The sequence below is a fragment of the Ranitomeya imitator genome, chromosome 1 (genome assembly GCF_032444005.1).
Source record: "Ranitomeya imitator isolate aRanImi1 chromosome 1, aRanImi1.pri, whole genome shotgun sequence".
NCBI lineage: Eukaryota > Metazoa > Chordata > Amphibia > Anura > Dendrobatidae > Ranitomeya > Ranitomeya imitator.
The window spans coordinates 256,718,554-256,737,361 of record NC_091282.1 but is presented as its reverse complement, the minus strand read 5'-3'; the positions used below and the strand labels follow the sequence as shown (position 1 = coordinate 256,737,361).

The window sequence follows — 18,808 nt, the reverse complement described above, 5'->3', positions numbered from 1 at the left end:
TTTTTCTTTTTCAACTGCAGGCTCACACCTTCCTCTCTCCTTTAAAAGCAATCAAGATGGCCACTTCTAACCTCGAGAATCAACTGCAAAGTGCCCAAAAGAACCTGTTATTTCTGCAGCAGGAGCATGCCAATACACTGAAAGGATTACACTCTGAGATCCGCCGGCTACAGCAGCACTGCACAGGTAAGAATGGGGCATAAGAGGGCATGATATCTGTGTTATTATTAGCACGTAATATTTATCCCTCCCTCCAGCTCGATGCGTGGACTGACTGCAGATCTCCTAACCCAAACTTGACAGCATAATGGCATTTATAAGGCCAGTCCAAACGTGATGGTCCGTAGTAAGACCATGGTACCCAGATGTGTGGAGGGGAGGCCTACACATCAATGTATCACAGTCCGATACCGCGATGCATGGGCCAACTGAGCCTCCTGACCTAAATTCAGCAGCCTCATGGGCACATATGAGACTGTTGAGTTCAATTCCGTAGATCACGGTTCTTGCTATGTTCGTGATACCCAACTGGCCTTAGAGCCAGACTTGTCAATCAAGCCAAGCCGGTGCACAAACACTCGGAGGACACCACTTGTCCCTGTGCAAAGCATTCTTTAAAACTGTGGCCCTGCTCACGTACACTAGTGGTTTGTATGGCAGAAGAGAGTAAGGTGCAGACATTTGGCTAAAAATGCCTCTTAATGAATTTGCCACATCTTTCAACCGCAGTGCTCCAGTGCTATAAATGTTGCTCCAGTCAGGGAAAGTAGTGCGTTTGTGTCGTAATTTAAGACACTTTTGTAACGTAATTTATGATAAATTTGTTGGCCTGCCCCATCACATTAGAGCTCACTTTTCCAAAAGTTGTAGTAAGTGGCCGGGGTATATATTAAAAATGTCAAAAATTGCAACATGGCAAGCAGTTTCACTCCAGAAAACTGATCTGGCATAGCATTTTAAAGTTAATTCTGATTCACTGTCATGAGTGCGTCTGATGGTTTTTCCACGATCATAAGTGATGGAATTTTGCTAGTGTATGCCTTCACCTATTGATTAGTGAGGGTCCAGCTGCCAGGACTCTCGCCAGTCCTGATATTGAAGCAGGAGTGCTTGTTAAGTGGTTCAGCTCTCTGATGTTTTCCCTGCCCAGTGCCACTCCTGGACACATTCTGTATAGGGCACTATTACACAGACCTGATCACTTGAAGTATTAACAGTATTACAGATCCCTACACATTAGGTGGTTGGGAGGACATAGTATTTTGTTATATCCCAGCTATATTTGCTAAAAATCTAAGTGGCATGTATTAAAGGCTTATGCCCATCCATTGGCAACCAGTCTTTATTTATACATTCCTGAACAGTGAAACGGGAAGAAAAATTAATGATGATAATGAGATGCAAACGATGAAAACATAGATACAAAATTCTCAAATTATTTTGATTTCTCAGTAATGCTCAGAAATACACGTATTGGCAAACTAATAATGAGATTATTAAGAATTTTCTGAGGAATGTACTGATTGCTGAATGCAGTTCGGTACACAAGTCATCAAGATCCTCTTCTGGCAGCTCCCTTTGCAGTCGCCTTCAAATGATGTTCCAGATGTGCGCGATGGGAGACCAGTGCGAGAGACTCTACAGGCCATGGCATGTTTAGGTCAAGTAGGCTTCTCACAATATCCTGAGCAACATGCGTCCTGACGTTGTCGTGTTGAAAAACACTGGGACACCAAATCAATCTAATGCTAAGCTTGCATCTCATTAACATGTCTCTCGATCCTGTCATCTCCATAATTCCACAACTTTTGTGGGGTTGTAATTGTTAGTTGATCTAACAAGCACTAGACTTATCACAACAGCACATGATTAAAACAGGATACACAGACACATCCTTGAGGAATCTGTGGGAACAGCCAGACATGTGGGGAGCCTTGTATTCAGAGTACATCTCTCCAATTATCGTCATGTATTACCTGTGATGTACTGGATTTATAGTTGCCTGTCTCTTCATGTTTTCTGCTTTATTGTACACTCTTGTATGAGACACTTTTATTCAACGGTTTCAGCTGTTAATACCTTTTTTCTATCGTCGTATTCCTCATCTTTGCACTTGCACTTTTGCACTTGGCACTTTATCTTGGGGTCTTTGCTGGGTGTAGGAGGGAAGGTGAGTCCGCATAATGCAAGTTCAATGAGCTATGTCTGTGTGTCCCGAGTTTCTGTACATGTTCTTAATGATGTGCTGTGTATCATTATGTATGAATAAAGACTGTTCAGATCATTTCATGAGTGCGATTCTCAACCATCATCTCTGTATTCTTCACAGATCTAACGTATGAACTGACGCTTCAAACTTCCGATCAGACAGGTAAACATTATAAAGCTTCATTCATTATTATGGCATTTTCTTTTTGTGGTTTTAATTGTTTTATTTCCTTTTACCAATGGAGAATTTCCCCAGTTGTCCATGGTGTCATTATGCACCTATTCAGCAAAGGAAAGAACAAGGACACTTTTCTTTACTGATCCAGTAGCTGCCTTCAAGCTGAATCTGATAGACAAGTAGAAATGTATGAAAAGGCTGTGCACTGTGCCAGCATGGCCGCCACTCGCTCATACTGCTTTCTTTGTAGTTCTTATCTCTCACAGCTCCACTATCCTTCCTCCTGTTTGTGCAGAAGACAGCGGGACTGTATTGGAATTGTAAATGTAGTAGTGGAAACGCTGGTTTCTAACTACTGTTAAATAGGTAACAATGGCATTTCTGTAAGTATGGCATGCTTAAAGGCATTAAGATGAGGGCAGCCTGAAAAGCTGATGTGTTCCACACCTACATTCACCCCCTCTCGGGGAGCAGAAAGCAGACTACAAGTTAGATGATTTCTGTAAGTTTTCTCCTGTTTATTTGATACTGTTTTGCATAAGTTGTATGTCTTTTTATTATCATATTTTATACCTTTTTCTTATTGTAAGCATTGAACCTTTTTCTATTAAAGTATAAACCTTTAATAAGTTGAACCTTGAATGTTCTAAAGAATCCATAGCCTAGAGGTGTGTGAGCCTTATGAGTGATAAACATATTTTTATTAGTTATTTCTGGGACTCATCGCCCATGTATTCGATGAGTGGTGGCAGCGTGTATGAGCGGGTGTGTGGCCTGGGTCGGTGTGTGATTTATGCTCCCCTTACAGCATAGGACAGAGGTTGAATGCTGGACTGAGAGTGGGGAGATAGATTAACCCTTGCAGGCACAACCCCAAGTCACGTGTGAGAGCAGGCACGTGACGAATAAGTGACACCACGGAGCAGCGATCCATTACAGTAAGGACTGTTCCTGTTGGAGGGTGACTTTTTAACTTCACCGAAGATTTATATATATATATATATTATATTTTCACAAATTCTAGAACTGGACAATGCACTATGTTAATTATTGTCACTTATTGTGCTTGATATTTGTCATAGAAAATGCTAAAGGTAAAAAAAACAAAAAACGTTTGCACCTCTTCAGTCCTTCACCAAATGGGCGTACAAGAGTTGAGCGGTGATGCCGATAGTATGGCCCAGTCAGGGGCGGACATATCATTGATGCAGCCAAACAGGGATCCAAGAGGTGAGGTCTACCTCCAAAGCAGGTGCAACAAAGGGCCCATGTATTGTTCCTGCACAGGGGCCCTTTTATTTATTTTTTCACTTACATAGCGCCATTACTACCACCGCGCTGTACATTCATCATAGGGGCTCACAATCTACATGTGTCTGCCCCTCTCATGGGCTAGTACAGCACAGTAGCTGTGGATTGTGGCGGCTCCCTCCTTCACGCTCCTTGTTGGGTAAGGCGCTCCATGCTATCCCTATAAGCTCTGGCCTTATCTGTGCCGTCCCTGCAGAGTCCCCTGTGGTTTCAGGAGATAGAAATACTTCATGTAATCTTGTTACAGTCGGCACTGATGGGTCACATGCGAATGCGAAAAACTGGACCCTTAACCCCTTTCTGCCATCAGACGTACTATTCCGTCCATGTGGGGTGGGCTTTACTTCCCACGGACGGAATAGTACGTCATAGGCGATCGGCCGCGCTCACGGGGGGAGCGCGGCCGATCGCGGCCGGGTGTCAGCTGCTTATCGCTGCTGACATCCGGCACTATGTGCCAGGAGCGGTCACGGACCGCCCCCGGCACATTAACCCCCGGCACACCGCGATCAAACATGATCGCGATGTGCCGGCGGTGCAGGGAAGCATCGCACAGGGAGGGGGCTCCCTGCGGGCTTCCCTGAGCCCCCCGCAGCAACGCGATGTGATCGCGTTGCTCCGGGGGTCTCTCACCTCCTCCCTGCAGAAAGTCCCGGATCCAAGATGGCCGCGGATCCGGGTCCTGCAGGGAGGGAGGTGGCTTACCAAGTGCCTGCTCAGAGCAGGCACTTGGTAACGCTGCAGCGCTGTTTGACAGATCGGTGATCTGTCAGAGTGCTGTGCAAACTGGCAGATCACCGATCTGTATTGTCCCCCCCTGGGACAAAGTAAAAAAGTAAAAAAAAATTTTTACAAGTGTGTAAAAAAAAAAAAAAAAATCCGAAATAATGGAAAAAAAAAAATATTATTCCCATAAATACATTTCTTTATCTAAAAAAACAAAACAATAAAAGTACACATATTTAGTATCGCCGCGTCCGTAACGACCCGACCTATAAAACTGGCCCACTAGTTAACCCCTTCAGTAAACACCGTAAGAAAAAAAAAAAAAAAAACGAGGCAAAAAACAACGCTTTATTATCATACCGCCGAACAAAAAGTGGAATAACACGCGATCAAAAAGACAGATATAAATAACCATGGTACCGCTGAAAGCGTCATCTTGTCCCGCAAAAAATGAGCTGCTGTAATCGTACTGACCCGAAGAATAAAACTGCTTTATCAATTTTACCAAACGCGTAACGGTATAAACGCCTCCCCCAAAAGAAATTCATGAATAGCTGGTTTTTGCTAATTCTGCCTCACAAAAATCGGAATAAAAAGCGATCAAAAAATGTCACGTGCCCGAAAGTGTTACCAATAAAAACGTCAACTCGTCCCGCAAAAAACAAGACCTCACATGACTCTGTGGACTCAAATATGGAAAAATTATAGCTCTCAAAATGTGGTAACGCAAAAAATATTTTTTGCAATAAAAAGCGTCTTTCAGTGAGTGACGGCTGCCAATCATAAAAATCCGCTAAAAACCCCGCTATAAAAGTAAATCAAACCCCCCTTCATTATCCCCCTTAGTTAGGGAAAAATAAAAAAAATTTAAAAAATGTATTTATTTCCATTTTCCCATTAGGGCTAGGGTTAGGGCTAGGGTTAGGACTAGGGTTAGGGCTAGGGTTAGGGTTAGGGCTAGGGTTAGGGCTAGGGTTAGGGTTAGGGCTAGGGTTAGGGCTAGGGTTAAGGCTACAGTTAGGGTTGGGGCTAAAGTTAGGGTTAGGGTTGGGGCTAAAGTTATGGTTAGGGTTTAGATTACATTTACAGTTGGGAATAGGGTTGGGATTAGGGTTAGGGGTGTGTCTGGGTTAGAGGTGTGGTTAGGGTTACCGTTGGAATTAGGGTTAGGGGTGTGTTTGGGTTAGGGTTTCAGTTATAATTGGGGGGTTTCCACTGTTTAGACACATCAGGGGCTCTCCAAACGCGACATGGCGTCCGAACTCAATTCCAGCCAATTCTGCGTTGAAAAAGTAAAACAGTGCTCCTTCCCTTCCGAGCTCTCCCGTGTGCCCAAACAGGAGTTTACCCCAACATATGGGGTATCAGCATACTCAGGACAAATTGGACAACAACTTTTGGGGTCCAATTTCTCCTGTTACCCTTGGGAAAATACAAAACTGGGGGCTAAAAAATAATATTTGTGGGAAAAAAAAGATTTTTAAATTTTCACGGCTCTGCGTTATAAACTGTAGTGAAACACTTGGGGGCTCAAAGTTCTCACAACACATCTAGATAAGTTCCTTTGGGGGTCTAGTTTCCAATATGGGGTCACTTGTGGGGGGTTTCTACTGTTTAGGTACATTAGGGGCTCTGCAAATGCAATGTGATGCCTGCAGACCATTCCATCTAAGTCTGTATTTCAAATGGCGCTCCTTCCCTTCCGAGCCTTCCCATGCGCCCAAACGGTGGTTCCCCCCCACATATGGGGTATCAGCGCACTCAGGACAAATTGGACAACAAATTTTGGGGTCCAATTTCTCCTGTTACCCTTGGGAAAATACAAAACTGGGGGCTAAAAAATAATATTTGTGGGAAAAAATTTTTGTTTTATTTTTACGGCTCTGCATTATAAACTTCTGTGAAGCTCTTGGTGGGTCAAAGTGCTCACCACACATCTAGATAAGTTCCTTAGGGGGTCTACTTTCCAAAATGGTGTCACTTGTGGGGGGTTTCAATGTTTAGGCACATCAGTGGCTCTCCGAACGCAACATGGCGTCCCATCTCAATTCCTGTCAATTTTGCATTAAAAAGTCAAATGGCGCTCCTTCGCTTCCAAGCTCTGTCATGCGCCCAAACAGTGGTTTACCTCCACTTATGGGATATCGGCGTACTCAGGACAAATTGTACAACAAGGTTTGGGGTCCATTTTCTCCTGTAACTCTTGGCAAAATAAAACAAATTGGAGCTGAAGTAAATTTTTTGTGAAAAAAAGTTAAATGTTAATTTTTATTTAAACATTCCAAAAATTCAAGTGAAACACCTGAAGGGTTAATAAACTTCTTGAATGTGGTTTTGAGAACCTTGAGGGGTGCAGCTTTTAGAATGGTGTCACACTTGGGTATTTTCTATCATATAGACCCCTCAAAATGACTTCAAATGAGATTTGGTCCCTAAAATAAAATGGTGTTGTAAAAATGAGAAATTGCTGGTCAACTTTTAACCCTTATATCTCCCTAACAAAAAAAAATTTTGGTTCCAAAATTGTGCTGATGTAAAGTAGACGTGTGGGAAATGTTATTTATTAAGTATTTTGTGTGATATATCTCTGTGATTTAATTGCATAAAAATTCAAAGTTGGAAAATTGCAAAATTTTCAAAATTTTCGCCATGTTTCCATTTTTTTTCACAAATAAATACAGGTAATATCAAATAAATTTTACCACTATCATGAAGTACAATATGTCACGAGAAAACAATGTCAGAATCACCGGGATCCGTTGAAGCGTTCCAGAGTTATAACCTCATAAAGGGACAGTGGTCAGAATTGTAAAAATTGGCCCGGTCCATAACGTGCAAACCACCCTTGGGGGTAAAGGGGTTAAACAACAAACGAGCTCTCGGTGTTGAGTCATCGGCCATTAGTGCCCCTGAGCAGACGCTGCCGTCCATGCTGTGCGCTGTGGGCAGACTGAAATCTGAGCTCACACCAGAGGGATACAAATAGTGCAGCTTCATAAATGTTTTATTGTTTCTTATGGTGCATGGACTAAACCATTGTCTAGAGAAGGGGAGATGCGCGCTGGCAGGCAGGAGATGTGTCTATATTTAGCTTTCTATGCATTTTCTCCAGTTTCAGGTCCCAAGTGTCTTTTTTTAATTAATTCTGTAAAATTAGAGCAAAAGTTTGTAATGTTCTGATCAGAGCTTTCTTCAATTTTTCGTTGGTAAATATAATTGATTAAAAATCATGGGTCTTCAAAAGTGCGTACAAATCTGTGGGCGCTTACTGTACCTTCATATGTCTCTAAATTTATATAAATCCAGGCAGGCGTAAAAAAAAAAAATCATGATTTTTCCATCAGTTGAATTGCTTCATACAGAGGTGCTATATTTCTGTACATCAGTGCTCTGTTCACATCACATTAATTTCTATTTAAAGGGCATATCCACCACGTGTATTTGGAGGTAACATTTGTTTTTGTTATTTGACTTTCAGCCTTATCAGCTTCTTTGTTTCCCTGTACATAGGGTACCGTCACACAGTGGCATTTTGATCGCTACGACGGCACGATCCGTGATGCTCCAGCATCGTAACAATATCGCTCCAGCGTCGTAGACTGCTGTCACACTTTGCAAAGTACGACGCTGGAGCGATAATTTCATGACGTATGTGCGATGTAGAAGCCGTTGGTTACTATGCGCACATCGTATACAATATCGTGCACACCTTTGTTACACCATGCGATCATGCCGCCACGGCGGGACACTAGACGACGAAAGAAAGTTTCAAACGATCTGCTACAACGTACGATTCTCAGCGGGGTCCCTGATCGCAGGAGCGTGTCAGACACAGCGAGATCGCTGGAACGTCACGGATATATCGCTGGAACGTCACAAATCGTGCCGTCGTAGCTATCAAAATGCCACTGTGTGACGGTACCCTGAGTCATAAATCTGAGAGGAGCTTAGAAAAAGACATATAAGAGGGACAGAAACTCTCCCTTTGGATCATCAGAACAAGCTCACTGCAGATTCTCGGTTAACTCATTTTGCAGGGTCAATAGAACTTTTAAAGAAATGTAGTTATGTACTATATTCTTAAAGGTGAACAACACTTAAAGGTGTACAACACAACATTAAATACTCCTGTGAGTGGAGGGCACCACAGCCCCCCACCCCCTCGCATCATACTTTCAACTGTTTCGGTATCCTGGATGGATCCTGATACACTTGAAAACAATGATAGTAGAGGGGGCCACCAGCAGACACTCCCTCTCCCATCATTGCCTCTCTGTGTCTGAGCTGTGTAAGGTCTCAGTGCAGAGGGTTCAGGAGTCTACAGTGACTGGAGCAACAGGGGGAGGTGAGTAATTCGTTTATTTTTTATGCATAGAAGCCCATTAGACTGTATAGAGCACTATATGGAGCCCATTATACTGTATGGAGCACTATATGGGGCCCATAATACTGTATGAAGGACTATGGGGCCCATAATAGTGTATACAGGTCTATGTGGTGCCCATAATACTGTATAGAGGACTTTGGGGCCCTTAATAGTGTATACAGGTCTATGTGGTGCCCAGAATTCTGTATAGAGGATTATGGTGCTCATAATACTGTATGCAGGTCTATGTGGTGCCCATAATGCTGTATGCAGGACTATGTGGTGCCCATAATATTGTATGCAGGACTATGTGGTGCCCATAATAGTGTATAGAGGACTCTGTGGTTCCCATAATACTGTATAGAGGACTATGGTGCCCATAATACTGTATGCAGGACCATGTGGGGCCCATAATACTGTATGGAGGACTATGGGGCCCATAATACTGTATGGAGGACTGTGGTGCCTATAATACTGTATGCAGGACTGTGTGGTGCCCATACTACTGCATGAAGGACTGTGTGGTGCCCATAATACTGTATGAAGGACTATGTGGTGCCCATAATACTGCATGAAGGACTATGTGGTGCCCATAATACTGTATGGAGGACTGTGTGGTGCCCATAATACTGTATGAAGGACTATGTGGTGCCCATAATACTGCATGAAGGACTATGTGGTGCCCATAATACTGCATGAAGGACTATGTGGTGCCCATAATACTGCATGAAGGACTATGTGGTGCCCATAATACTGTATGGAGGACTGTGTGGTGCCCATAATACTGTATGAAGGACTATGTGGTGCCCATAATACTGCATGAAGGACTATGTGGTGCCCATAATACTGCATGAAGGACTATGTGGTGCCCATAATACTGCATGAAGGACTATGTGGTGCCCATAATACTGCATGAAGGACTATGTGGTGCCCATAATACTGTATGGAGGACTATGTGGTTCCCAGAATACTGTATGAAGGACTATGTGGTGCCCATAATACTGGATGAAGGACTATGTGGTGCCCATAATACTGCATGAAGGACTATGTGGTGCCCATAATACTGTATGGAGCACTGTGTGGTGCCCATAATACTGCATGAAGGACTATGTGGTGCCCATAATACTGCATGAAGGACTATGTGGTGCCCATAATACTGCATGAAGGACTATGTAGTGCCCATAATACTGTATGGAGGACTATGTGGTTCCCAGAATACTGTATGAAGGACTATGTGGTGCCCATAATACTGGATGAAGGACTATGTGGTGCCCATAATACTTCATGAAGGACTATGTGGGGACCATAATACTGTATAAAGGACTATGTGGTTCCCATAATACTGCATGAAGGACTATGTGGTGCCCATAATACTGTATGGAGGACTATGTGGTTCCCAGAATACTGTATGAAGGACTATGTGGTGCCCATAATACTGCATGAAGGACTATGTGGTGCCCATAATACTGTATGGAGGACTGTGTGGTGCCCATAATACTGCATGAAGGACTATGTGGTGCCCATAATACTGCATTAAGGACTATGTGGTGACCATAATACTTCATGAAGGACTATGTGGTGACCATAATACTGCAGGAAGGACTATGTAGTGCCCATAATACTATATGAAGGACTATGTGGTGCCCATAATGCTTCACGAAGGAAGGACTATGTGGTGACCATAATACTGCATAAAGGACTATGTGGTGCCCATAATACTGCATGAAGGACTATGTGGTGCCCATAATACTTCATGAAGGACTATGTGGTGACCATAATACTTCATGAAGGACTATGTGGTGACCATAATACTGCAGGAAGGACTATGTGGTGACCATAATACTGCAGGAAGGACTATGTGGTGCCCATAATGCTTCACGAAGGAAGGACTATGTGGTGCCCATAATACTATATGAAGGACTATGTGGTGCCCATAATGCTTCACGAAGGAAGGACTATGTGGTGACCATAATACTGCATAAAGGACTATATGGTGCCCATAATACTGTATGGAGGACTATGTGGTGCCCATAATACTGCATGAAGGACTATGTGGTGCCCATAATACTTCATGAAGGACTATGTGGTGACCATAATACTTCATGAAGGACTATGTGGTGACCATAATACTGCAGGAAGGACTATGTGGTGCCCATAATACTATATGAAGGACTATGTGGTGCCCATAATGCTTCACGAAGGAAGGACTATGTGGTGACCATAATACTGCATGAAGGAAGGACTATGTGGTGACCATAATACTGCATGAAGGAAGGACTATGTGGTGCCCATAATACTTCATGAAGGACTATGTGGTGACCATAATACTTCATGAAGGACTATGTGGTGACCATAATACTGCAGGAAGGACTATGTGGTGACCATAATACTGCAGGAAGGACTATGTGGTGCCCATAATACTATATGAAGGACTATGTGGTGCCCATAATGCTTCACGAAGGAAGGACTATGTGGTGACCATAATACTGCATAAAGGACTATATGGTGCCCATAATACTGTATGGAGGACTATGTGGTGCCCATAATACTGCATGAAGGACTATGTGGTGCCCATAATACTTCATGAAGGACTATGTGGTGACCATAATACTTCATGAAGGACTATGTGGTGACCATAATACTGCAGGAAGGACTATGTGGTGACCATAATACTGCAGGAAGGACTATGTGGTGCCCATAATGCTTCACGAAGGAAGGACTATGTGGTGACCATAATACTGCATGAAGGAAGGACTATGTGGTGACCATAATACTGCATGAAGGAAGGACTATGTGGTGCCCATAATACTTCATGAAGGACTATGTGGTGACCATAATACTGCATGAAGGACTATGTGGTGTCCATAATACTGTATGGAGGACTATGTGGTTCCCATAATACTGTATGAAGGACTATGTGGTGCCCATAATACTTCATGAAGTACGGAGGACTATGTGGTTCCCATAATACTGTATGAAGGACTATGTGGTGCCCATAATACTTCATGAAGGAAGGACTATGTGGTGACCATAATACTGCATGAAGGACTATGTGGTGACCATAATACTGCATGAAGGACTATGTGGTGCCCATAATACTGTATGGAGGACTATGTGGTTCCCATAATACTGTATGAAGGACTATGTGATGCCCATGATACTTCATGAAGGACTATGTGGTGACCATAATACTGTATGAAGGACTATGTGGTGCCCATAATACTGTGTGCAGGGCTATGTGGTGCCCATAATACCATATGGAGGACTGTACAGGAGGAAAATAACTGTGTAAGGGCTGCAAAGTTGTGAGATGTTCTCTTCTGTAGGGCCCAAATATAACTTCTACTATGGGACCCCATGATTTCTATGTACGCCCTTGACTCTAATCACTACTTTAAAATGTAAATTCACCAATAATGTCCCATTCTTTGTTTTAAACTTTATACATTTGACATGGTTTTTACAAAATACCGTTGTATGGAAAATGGTAAAGTGGTGAACCAGCCAGTTAAAGGCCCACCAAAGTAAATTCTTTTTGCCTCCATTGAACACATGTATTCTATGTGCTGGAAGCTTTTCCAAGGTACATGAAAAAAGTATATTATAAATGTGAACATACTTGGGTACGCTAAGCTTCTACCATGTAATACCTGAATGTGGAAAGTTTAACACACTTTTTTAATAATCAGAATGATTATGTTATTTTTTTATTCATTTACAGGGGATAGTTTTTCAAGAAGTGATGAGCTGAGGAGAAAATGTGAAGAACTGGAAGCTCAGCTTAAAGACAAAGAAACGGAAAACAATGAGCTAATAAAGGAGCTCGAGCAGAAAAATGCAATGATAATGGTGCTGGAAAATACAATAAAGGAAAGGGAGAAGAAATACTTAGAAGAACTGAAAGTTAAAAGCCATAAGCTCAACATGTTGTCCAGTGAGCTGGAGCAGAGAGCGAGCACTATTGCCTATCTCACATCACAGCTGCATGCAACAAAGAAGAAGCTGCTCAGTACAAGTGGAGCCCCGGAGGCTGCTCCTCCAGGGAGCCCAGTAATGTCCACTTACAAGCCATCTCCTCCCAAAGAAAAGCTACCGGAGACTCCGAGAAGAAGGATGAAGAAGAGCTTATCCACACCCCTTAATGCTGACTTTGCAGAGGTCTATAGGCTTGGGGCAGATGGTCGTAAAATAATGTTACGTGAACCAGTAGATGCCATGCCTGATCCCACCCCATTTTTACTGGCAAGACAAACGGTGGACACACAGATCATCAAAGAGCGCCCACTTGTTATCCCTCCGATACGCTCTGACTCTAGTAGTCCAGCTAAAGAGAAGAAGCCGAAGGCCCATATTGGGGTTGCCCATAGGATCCCACATGCAACCTCTGTCCAAAGTCAACATGTGCCCCAGCCCGAAGTGGAGACGCTGGCAGTGGACCAAGTCAATGCGAGCAAAGTTGTTAGGAAGCACTCAGGAACTGACAGAACTATATAAATATATTTATCCACTAATAAAACTCATAACCATGATGCTTTTTATGCACTGTTACCATAACTGGTAAATACAAACACTACATTTTGATTTCATTTTTATTTTTACAATTACTTGATTTCCCTGCATGCCAAATATGAACAGACACTTTGTTAATAAGTAATACACAGTCCTAAGCTCCTAATGAAATCTCTATCTATCCGCCTGTGTAAAGCTTGCTCCAATCCCTCCAACAATAACGGACTACGCTGACAAGAGCAATACCAGTGTGGCAAGCTGTAAGGCGCTGTTCACACATTCTGCTCTACTCTGTATAACAATGCCATCACTGGCGGAACGGCAAACCACGCAGATAAATGTATATGTCTGATCAGTTTAATAAGACCATTTCCTGAAAGTCAATGGTGGTGTTTAGAGATTTTATTTACCCATAATTCCACTTTCTAGTTTTCCTTCTCTGTGATCTTCTTAGACCTCTTCATTGAGTCGTTCTTCTGTTATTCCTCCAGAATGTTTATAAATAAATGGACAACTGGGTGTCACGATTTCCTTTGTCAGAGGTGAATGTGCCTACATGGCGTGACATGGGCTGGTTGCACAGATTGGACACAACCTCTAACTGGTGACACTACTGTCGGTGTGTCCAGAAAAATGGAGCAGGAATAACAGAGGACTGGCTCACTGGGGGGTTCTAAGAAAAGACCACAGACTACTGTCTTAGGCATCATAAAGATCCTCCTATCAGGAAGAATACATGTATTTGATAAGTCCTCTTATATGTACCGTAAGTGGGTATTCCTAGCACTGAAAGTCATGGCATTTGGCATGGATATGCCTTAACATTGTGACCACTGGGGTCCAACACTTGGTCTCCCATCACCCTGGAGAATAAAGATTAGTTTTTTTTTCCTGCGCAGAGGTACTCAGATCTGTAACTGTACAGGGAATTGCAACAGGGACATATTCAGTTAGTGACATACGGAATCTCACTTACAAAGACAAAACCACAGACTGTGAATCAGCGCTGCTTTCTGAAAATTGCAGCTAGAGCTTTGCCTTTATTGAAAGCTAAATCTAAACAGTATAAGATCTAAAAGCTTTAGCCCATAGATTTTTTTTGTTGTCATTTATTTAAAGTCATGACCTGTTACTGTACATACGTCCCTGACAATATAGATGTGAAACCATATCTCCACATTCAGTGATTCCCCTACACAAGCTTTCAAAAATCCCCAAAGTTTGTGCTGTTCAGATAATAAATAATGAATGAAAATGAGGGATAATGTTTTGTTTCCACATCACCAAATTTTCTTACATTTTTGGTTGAGAAATGTTAGCCTCTGGCTAATGGATAGCAATGTCCAGACCAACCACCTGTCTCCTGACCGATACTCAACACCCTCATTTTTACAAGGACATCAGTGATGAGCGAGTGTGCTCGTTACTTGGGTTTTCCCTAGCACGCTCGGGTGGTCTCTGAGTATTTTGGCGTGCTCGGAGATTTAGTTTTCGTCGCCTCAGCTGCATGATTTGTGGCTGCTAGACAGGTTGAATACATGTGGTGGTTGCTTAACAAACAGGCAATCCCCATGTGTACTCAGGCTGTCTAGCAGCCGCAAATCATGCAGCTGAGGCGACGAAAACTAAATCTCCGAGCACGCCGAAATACTCGGAGACGACCTGAGCATACTCGGAGAAACCCAAGTAACGAGCATACTCACTCATCATTAGAGGACATCCATTGCTGGTCTGGACATCGTAGTCTGTACTTCGACAGCAAATGTTAGTGTAGATACCGGCTGCCAGGGCAATTTAAAATGCTGTAACAGGGTGACTGTCAGAAGTTCTGACGTCTATTGCCTTGTCCTACCCTTTCCCTCACATACTATACAATTGCAGTGTGCCAAAGCGTTGCCATTGCACCAGGGAGCCTACTGAAGGCCCCTGTGTCTGCCATGTAACTGCTGCCATGAAACCAAACAAGTGGCTGGGCTTCATGGAGCAACGGCAATTTCACAATATACTGCAATAACTTGGTATTGCAGCGTATTGTATTGTCCATCAATGGAAAAAAATGTTTAAAAAAATAAAATAAAATTCCATAAGTCAACCCTCTTTTCCCTGACTGTAAATAGTGAAATGTAAAAAAAAAATTACATAATTGGTTAGTTGGCAGTGCTGCATGCGTAATTGCCCAAACTGATAAAATATTTGTTTGTTTTTTTGTTACAGCACATACCCCAAAATTGTATGGATAAAAGTACAGCTCCATAGGCAAACAAAAATAAGTCTTTCCATAGAAGAATTAAAGTTACAAATCTCAGAAAATGGAGACCTAAACCATTACTTCTTTTATTTTGTATATTTTGCAAGGTTCAAATTTTCTTTTATCCACTAAAATTGACATATATGTGGTGTGTGTTTATATAATATACACACTTGGTGTCACCACTGTTGTGGGAGATCTGAAGAAACATCTTGCAGAGTCCGTTTTATCGCACAGTGAACTCTGGAAAAGTGAAACCCAAATAGTGTTTGTTTCCTCACCCTTGGGGAAAAAAATCCTGGTTTTCACTACATGATAAAGTAATTGATTGGCGTCATTCACGACTAGAAATTGTACCGCAAAAACCAAGCCCTAGTACAGCTGTGTTGGCAGGAAAATAAAGTTCGGACTCTTGGGGGGGAAAAAAGTAGATAAAAAACGAAAAGATTAAAAATTGCCTGTTTCTTTAAGGGTTAAAGACCATTAGATGATAACGTTCCCCTTTTCTCACCATCTTTTAAAATCAGGACTGCTGGTTTTATACGCACAGATTTAAGATTAATATCTTTATTGTGGGTCTGGTCAAGAAATTTAGGCTCCGTTCACATTAGCATCATGGCTTAATTCAGGGGTGTCAAACTGCATTCCTCGAGGGCTGCAAACAGGTCATGTTTTCAGGATTTCCTTGGGTTGCACAGGTGATAATTTAATCACCTGCACAGAATGATTCCAGCACCTTGTGCAATGCTAAGGAAATCTTGAAAACAAGCATGGTTTGAGGCCCTCGAGGAATGCAGTTTGACACCCCTGGCTTAATTTCTTTAAAGGGAAATGAATCAATAGGATTTCACACCCCAAACTATGTATGGATGTATCTCCTTCCAAGACAAGTCCAGCAATTCCTTTACATGGCCAGTCTGTTCTTCTGTTACTGTAAAATCAGTAAATTGATATGCCAATGATGCTGAAGGGCTATGGTAGATCTGAAGCCTCTGTCACTCCAACTCTATTCCGTGCCCAAGCACTGCCTACTCATGCTTGACTGTCTGCTCCTTTGCCTAAAGTCAGTATAGAGGCCGTCAGTCAGTCAGGCGAAAAAAACGGACATTTTCTGCAAGAAATCCGCAAAAAAAAAGCATGCGTTTTTACCGCGTTTTTGCCGTGGTTTTTTCCGGACACTTCCCAATGCATTTTGAAGTGGGAAATCCGCAAAAAAAAACGCAAAATTAATGAACATGCTGCGTTTTTTACCGCGATGCATTTTTTTCGCGGAAAAAAACGTATGTACACAAAACATGCGGAATTCATTCTAAATGAAGGGATGCTTATTGTATGCGGTTTTTTTGCGGTTTTATAGCGTTTTTATCGGGAAAAACCGCAAAAAAAAACGCAACGTGTGCACACAGCCTCAAGCAGGAAAAGGTGGTGCTGGGCGGAGAATGGAGCTGGAGTGACAGAAGATTCACATCTGCAAATAGCTCTTAGACCTCAATTCAAAGCTGATTCCTCAGACCGGGCACGTAAAGGTATTGCTGGACTTGTCTATGAAGAGTTACATGCAGGTATAAATAGTTGGGGGGTGAAATGCTGCTGACAGATTTGCATTAAAAGGACTGTATTATGGTTCTGAACAAGTTCTCCGCATACCTAAAAATATATGGGTCCATTCTAAGCTTTTAGGTTTTGAAAAAATCTAGTGGAAACATTTTGCTTCATGCAGAGATGCCATACTTCAGTGCACAAAGGTTTTGTTCACATCCATTTATGTTAAATGGATGCCATTGGAGACACATGCTACAAACTATTATTTGTTCAGCTGTACGATTACAGACTGGAATCCTATATTCTGGGTCCCAGAAGCTTTTGAGGGCCATGCGCATCACTGCCTTGGGGAGTGCTGAACTGCCTGAGACTCCAACGATGACTGAAACCCCTTGCCTGCTTTAGCTACAAGAAACTATGAAAAGTGCCTGAGCCCATTGTGTTTTCTTTCCCATGGGCTTACAAAATTCATAGTAACGGGGATGTAGCGAAGATGACAACTGAATGATTGCTGGGGATCTGGCTTCTGAGACCCCATGATCATGAAAAGGGGAAGGAGGAGGGTCCAAAGCTCCTGGTCTGAATGGAGTGGTAATGAGCCTGTGTGACCACCACTACATACAGTGAATGGCAAGGCAGTGGTTGCATATGTTCAACAATGCTCCATAAGCACAGGAAACTGGGACCCCAGTCATACTAATCCATGTAGATGACAACGTTGGCCCCCACTGGTCATAAAGCTATCACTTAGGTGATATACGTTCTTTCTGTGAAAACTCTTTAACACTAGAAGTCCCGGGAATTTCAAGATCCCCCCTGAAGTCCTGAGAGAGGGTCAAATGACCCTCAGTCCATATTGACACCTTAATTAGCATCCTTTCATTTGTAAATGTGCTCTTGCCTGAGGAATCTGTAGGGGGGATTATCTAAGATAAGAGTGTGTAAACAGAAGAATGCAAGCTATTCCTGAGTGTGGGGGTTGCTGCTCACAAGAAAGAAAGAATATCAGCTGCTCCTGAGTGTCTGCCCCCCCCCCAGCTGCATTGCATTAGCAAATTTGCATGCAGCTTTATGTGCTGTGGGGGAGAAACCTATTTTGTTCACAGGGAAGAAAATGGAGAGAAGGCACACTATTGAAGAGGCATTGGAACTGATTCTGAGCAACACAAACCCTTCAGACTCAGATGGAGAAGGCATAGTCCTTCAACCGGCACATGTGGGGTCTGTGCTGACACATGCCGTAGGCACGGACATACGGGACACAGGTTCCCCTATGGCTCCATTCCGCACGAACTGTGTCTCTGTGTGGAGCACATGCGTGTCCGTCTGCTCCACACAGAGACATGTCCGTTGTTTTGCGGAAGCACGGACCGCTTTTTGTCGAAAACGTCCATGCATACAGATGTCATCCATGTGACTTCCGTGTGCACGGACCACGGAGGAAAGTGAAAAGCCTAAAAATAAAGAATTTCATATTTACCTCAGTCCAGCGCTGACAGTTCCTCTCACTTCCGGTGCCACTCATTAGGCTATGAATATTCACTTCACTGAGCCCAAGAGTGAACAGGAAGTGAGAGGAGAAGAGGCGCTGGAGGGAGGTGATTATGTGGTGACAGCAGACAGCGCTATCTGTGGATTCATGGATAGCACATGGACATCACCCACGGTGCATGGGGGCCAAAAGTGACCCTGTTCTGCTTGTTTCAAAAATGGACAGAAG

At 42.9% G+C, this 18,808-nt stretch overlaps 1 protein-coding gene across 2 annotated transcripts in view; it reads left to right on the top strand.

The window, feature by feature from the left end:
• CCDC92 (coiled-coil domain containing 92) overlaps nt 1–13,682 on the top strand; it is a 47,560-nt gene extending 33,878 nt beyond the window's left edge. For both annotated transcript variants that reach the window (XM_069755993.1, XM_069755994.1), the window contains 3 exons: nt 21–186; nt 2,330–2,371; nt 12,511–13,682. In XM_069755993.1, the coding sequence (XP_069612094.1) occupies nt 57–186; nt 2,330–2,371; nt 12,511–13,283 (945 nt within the window). In that variant the 5' untranslated portion in view covers nt 21–56 and the 3' untranslated portion in view covers nt 13,284–13,682. The remainder of the gene's footprint in view (nt 1–20; nt 187–2,329; nt 2,372–12,510) is intronic.
• Nucleotides 13,683–18,808: the final 5,126 nt, after the last annotated feature.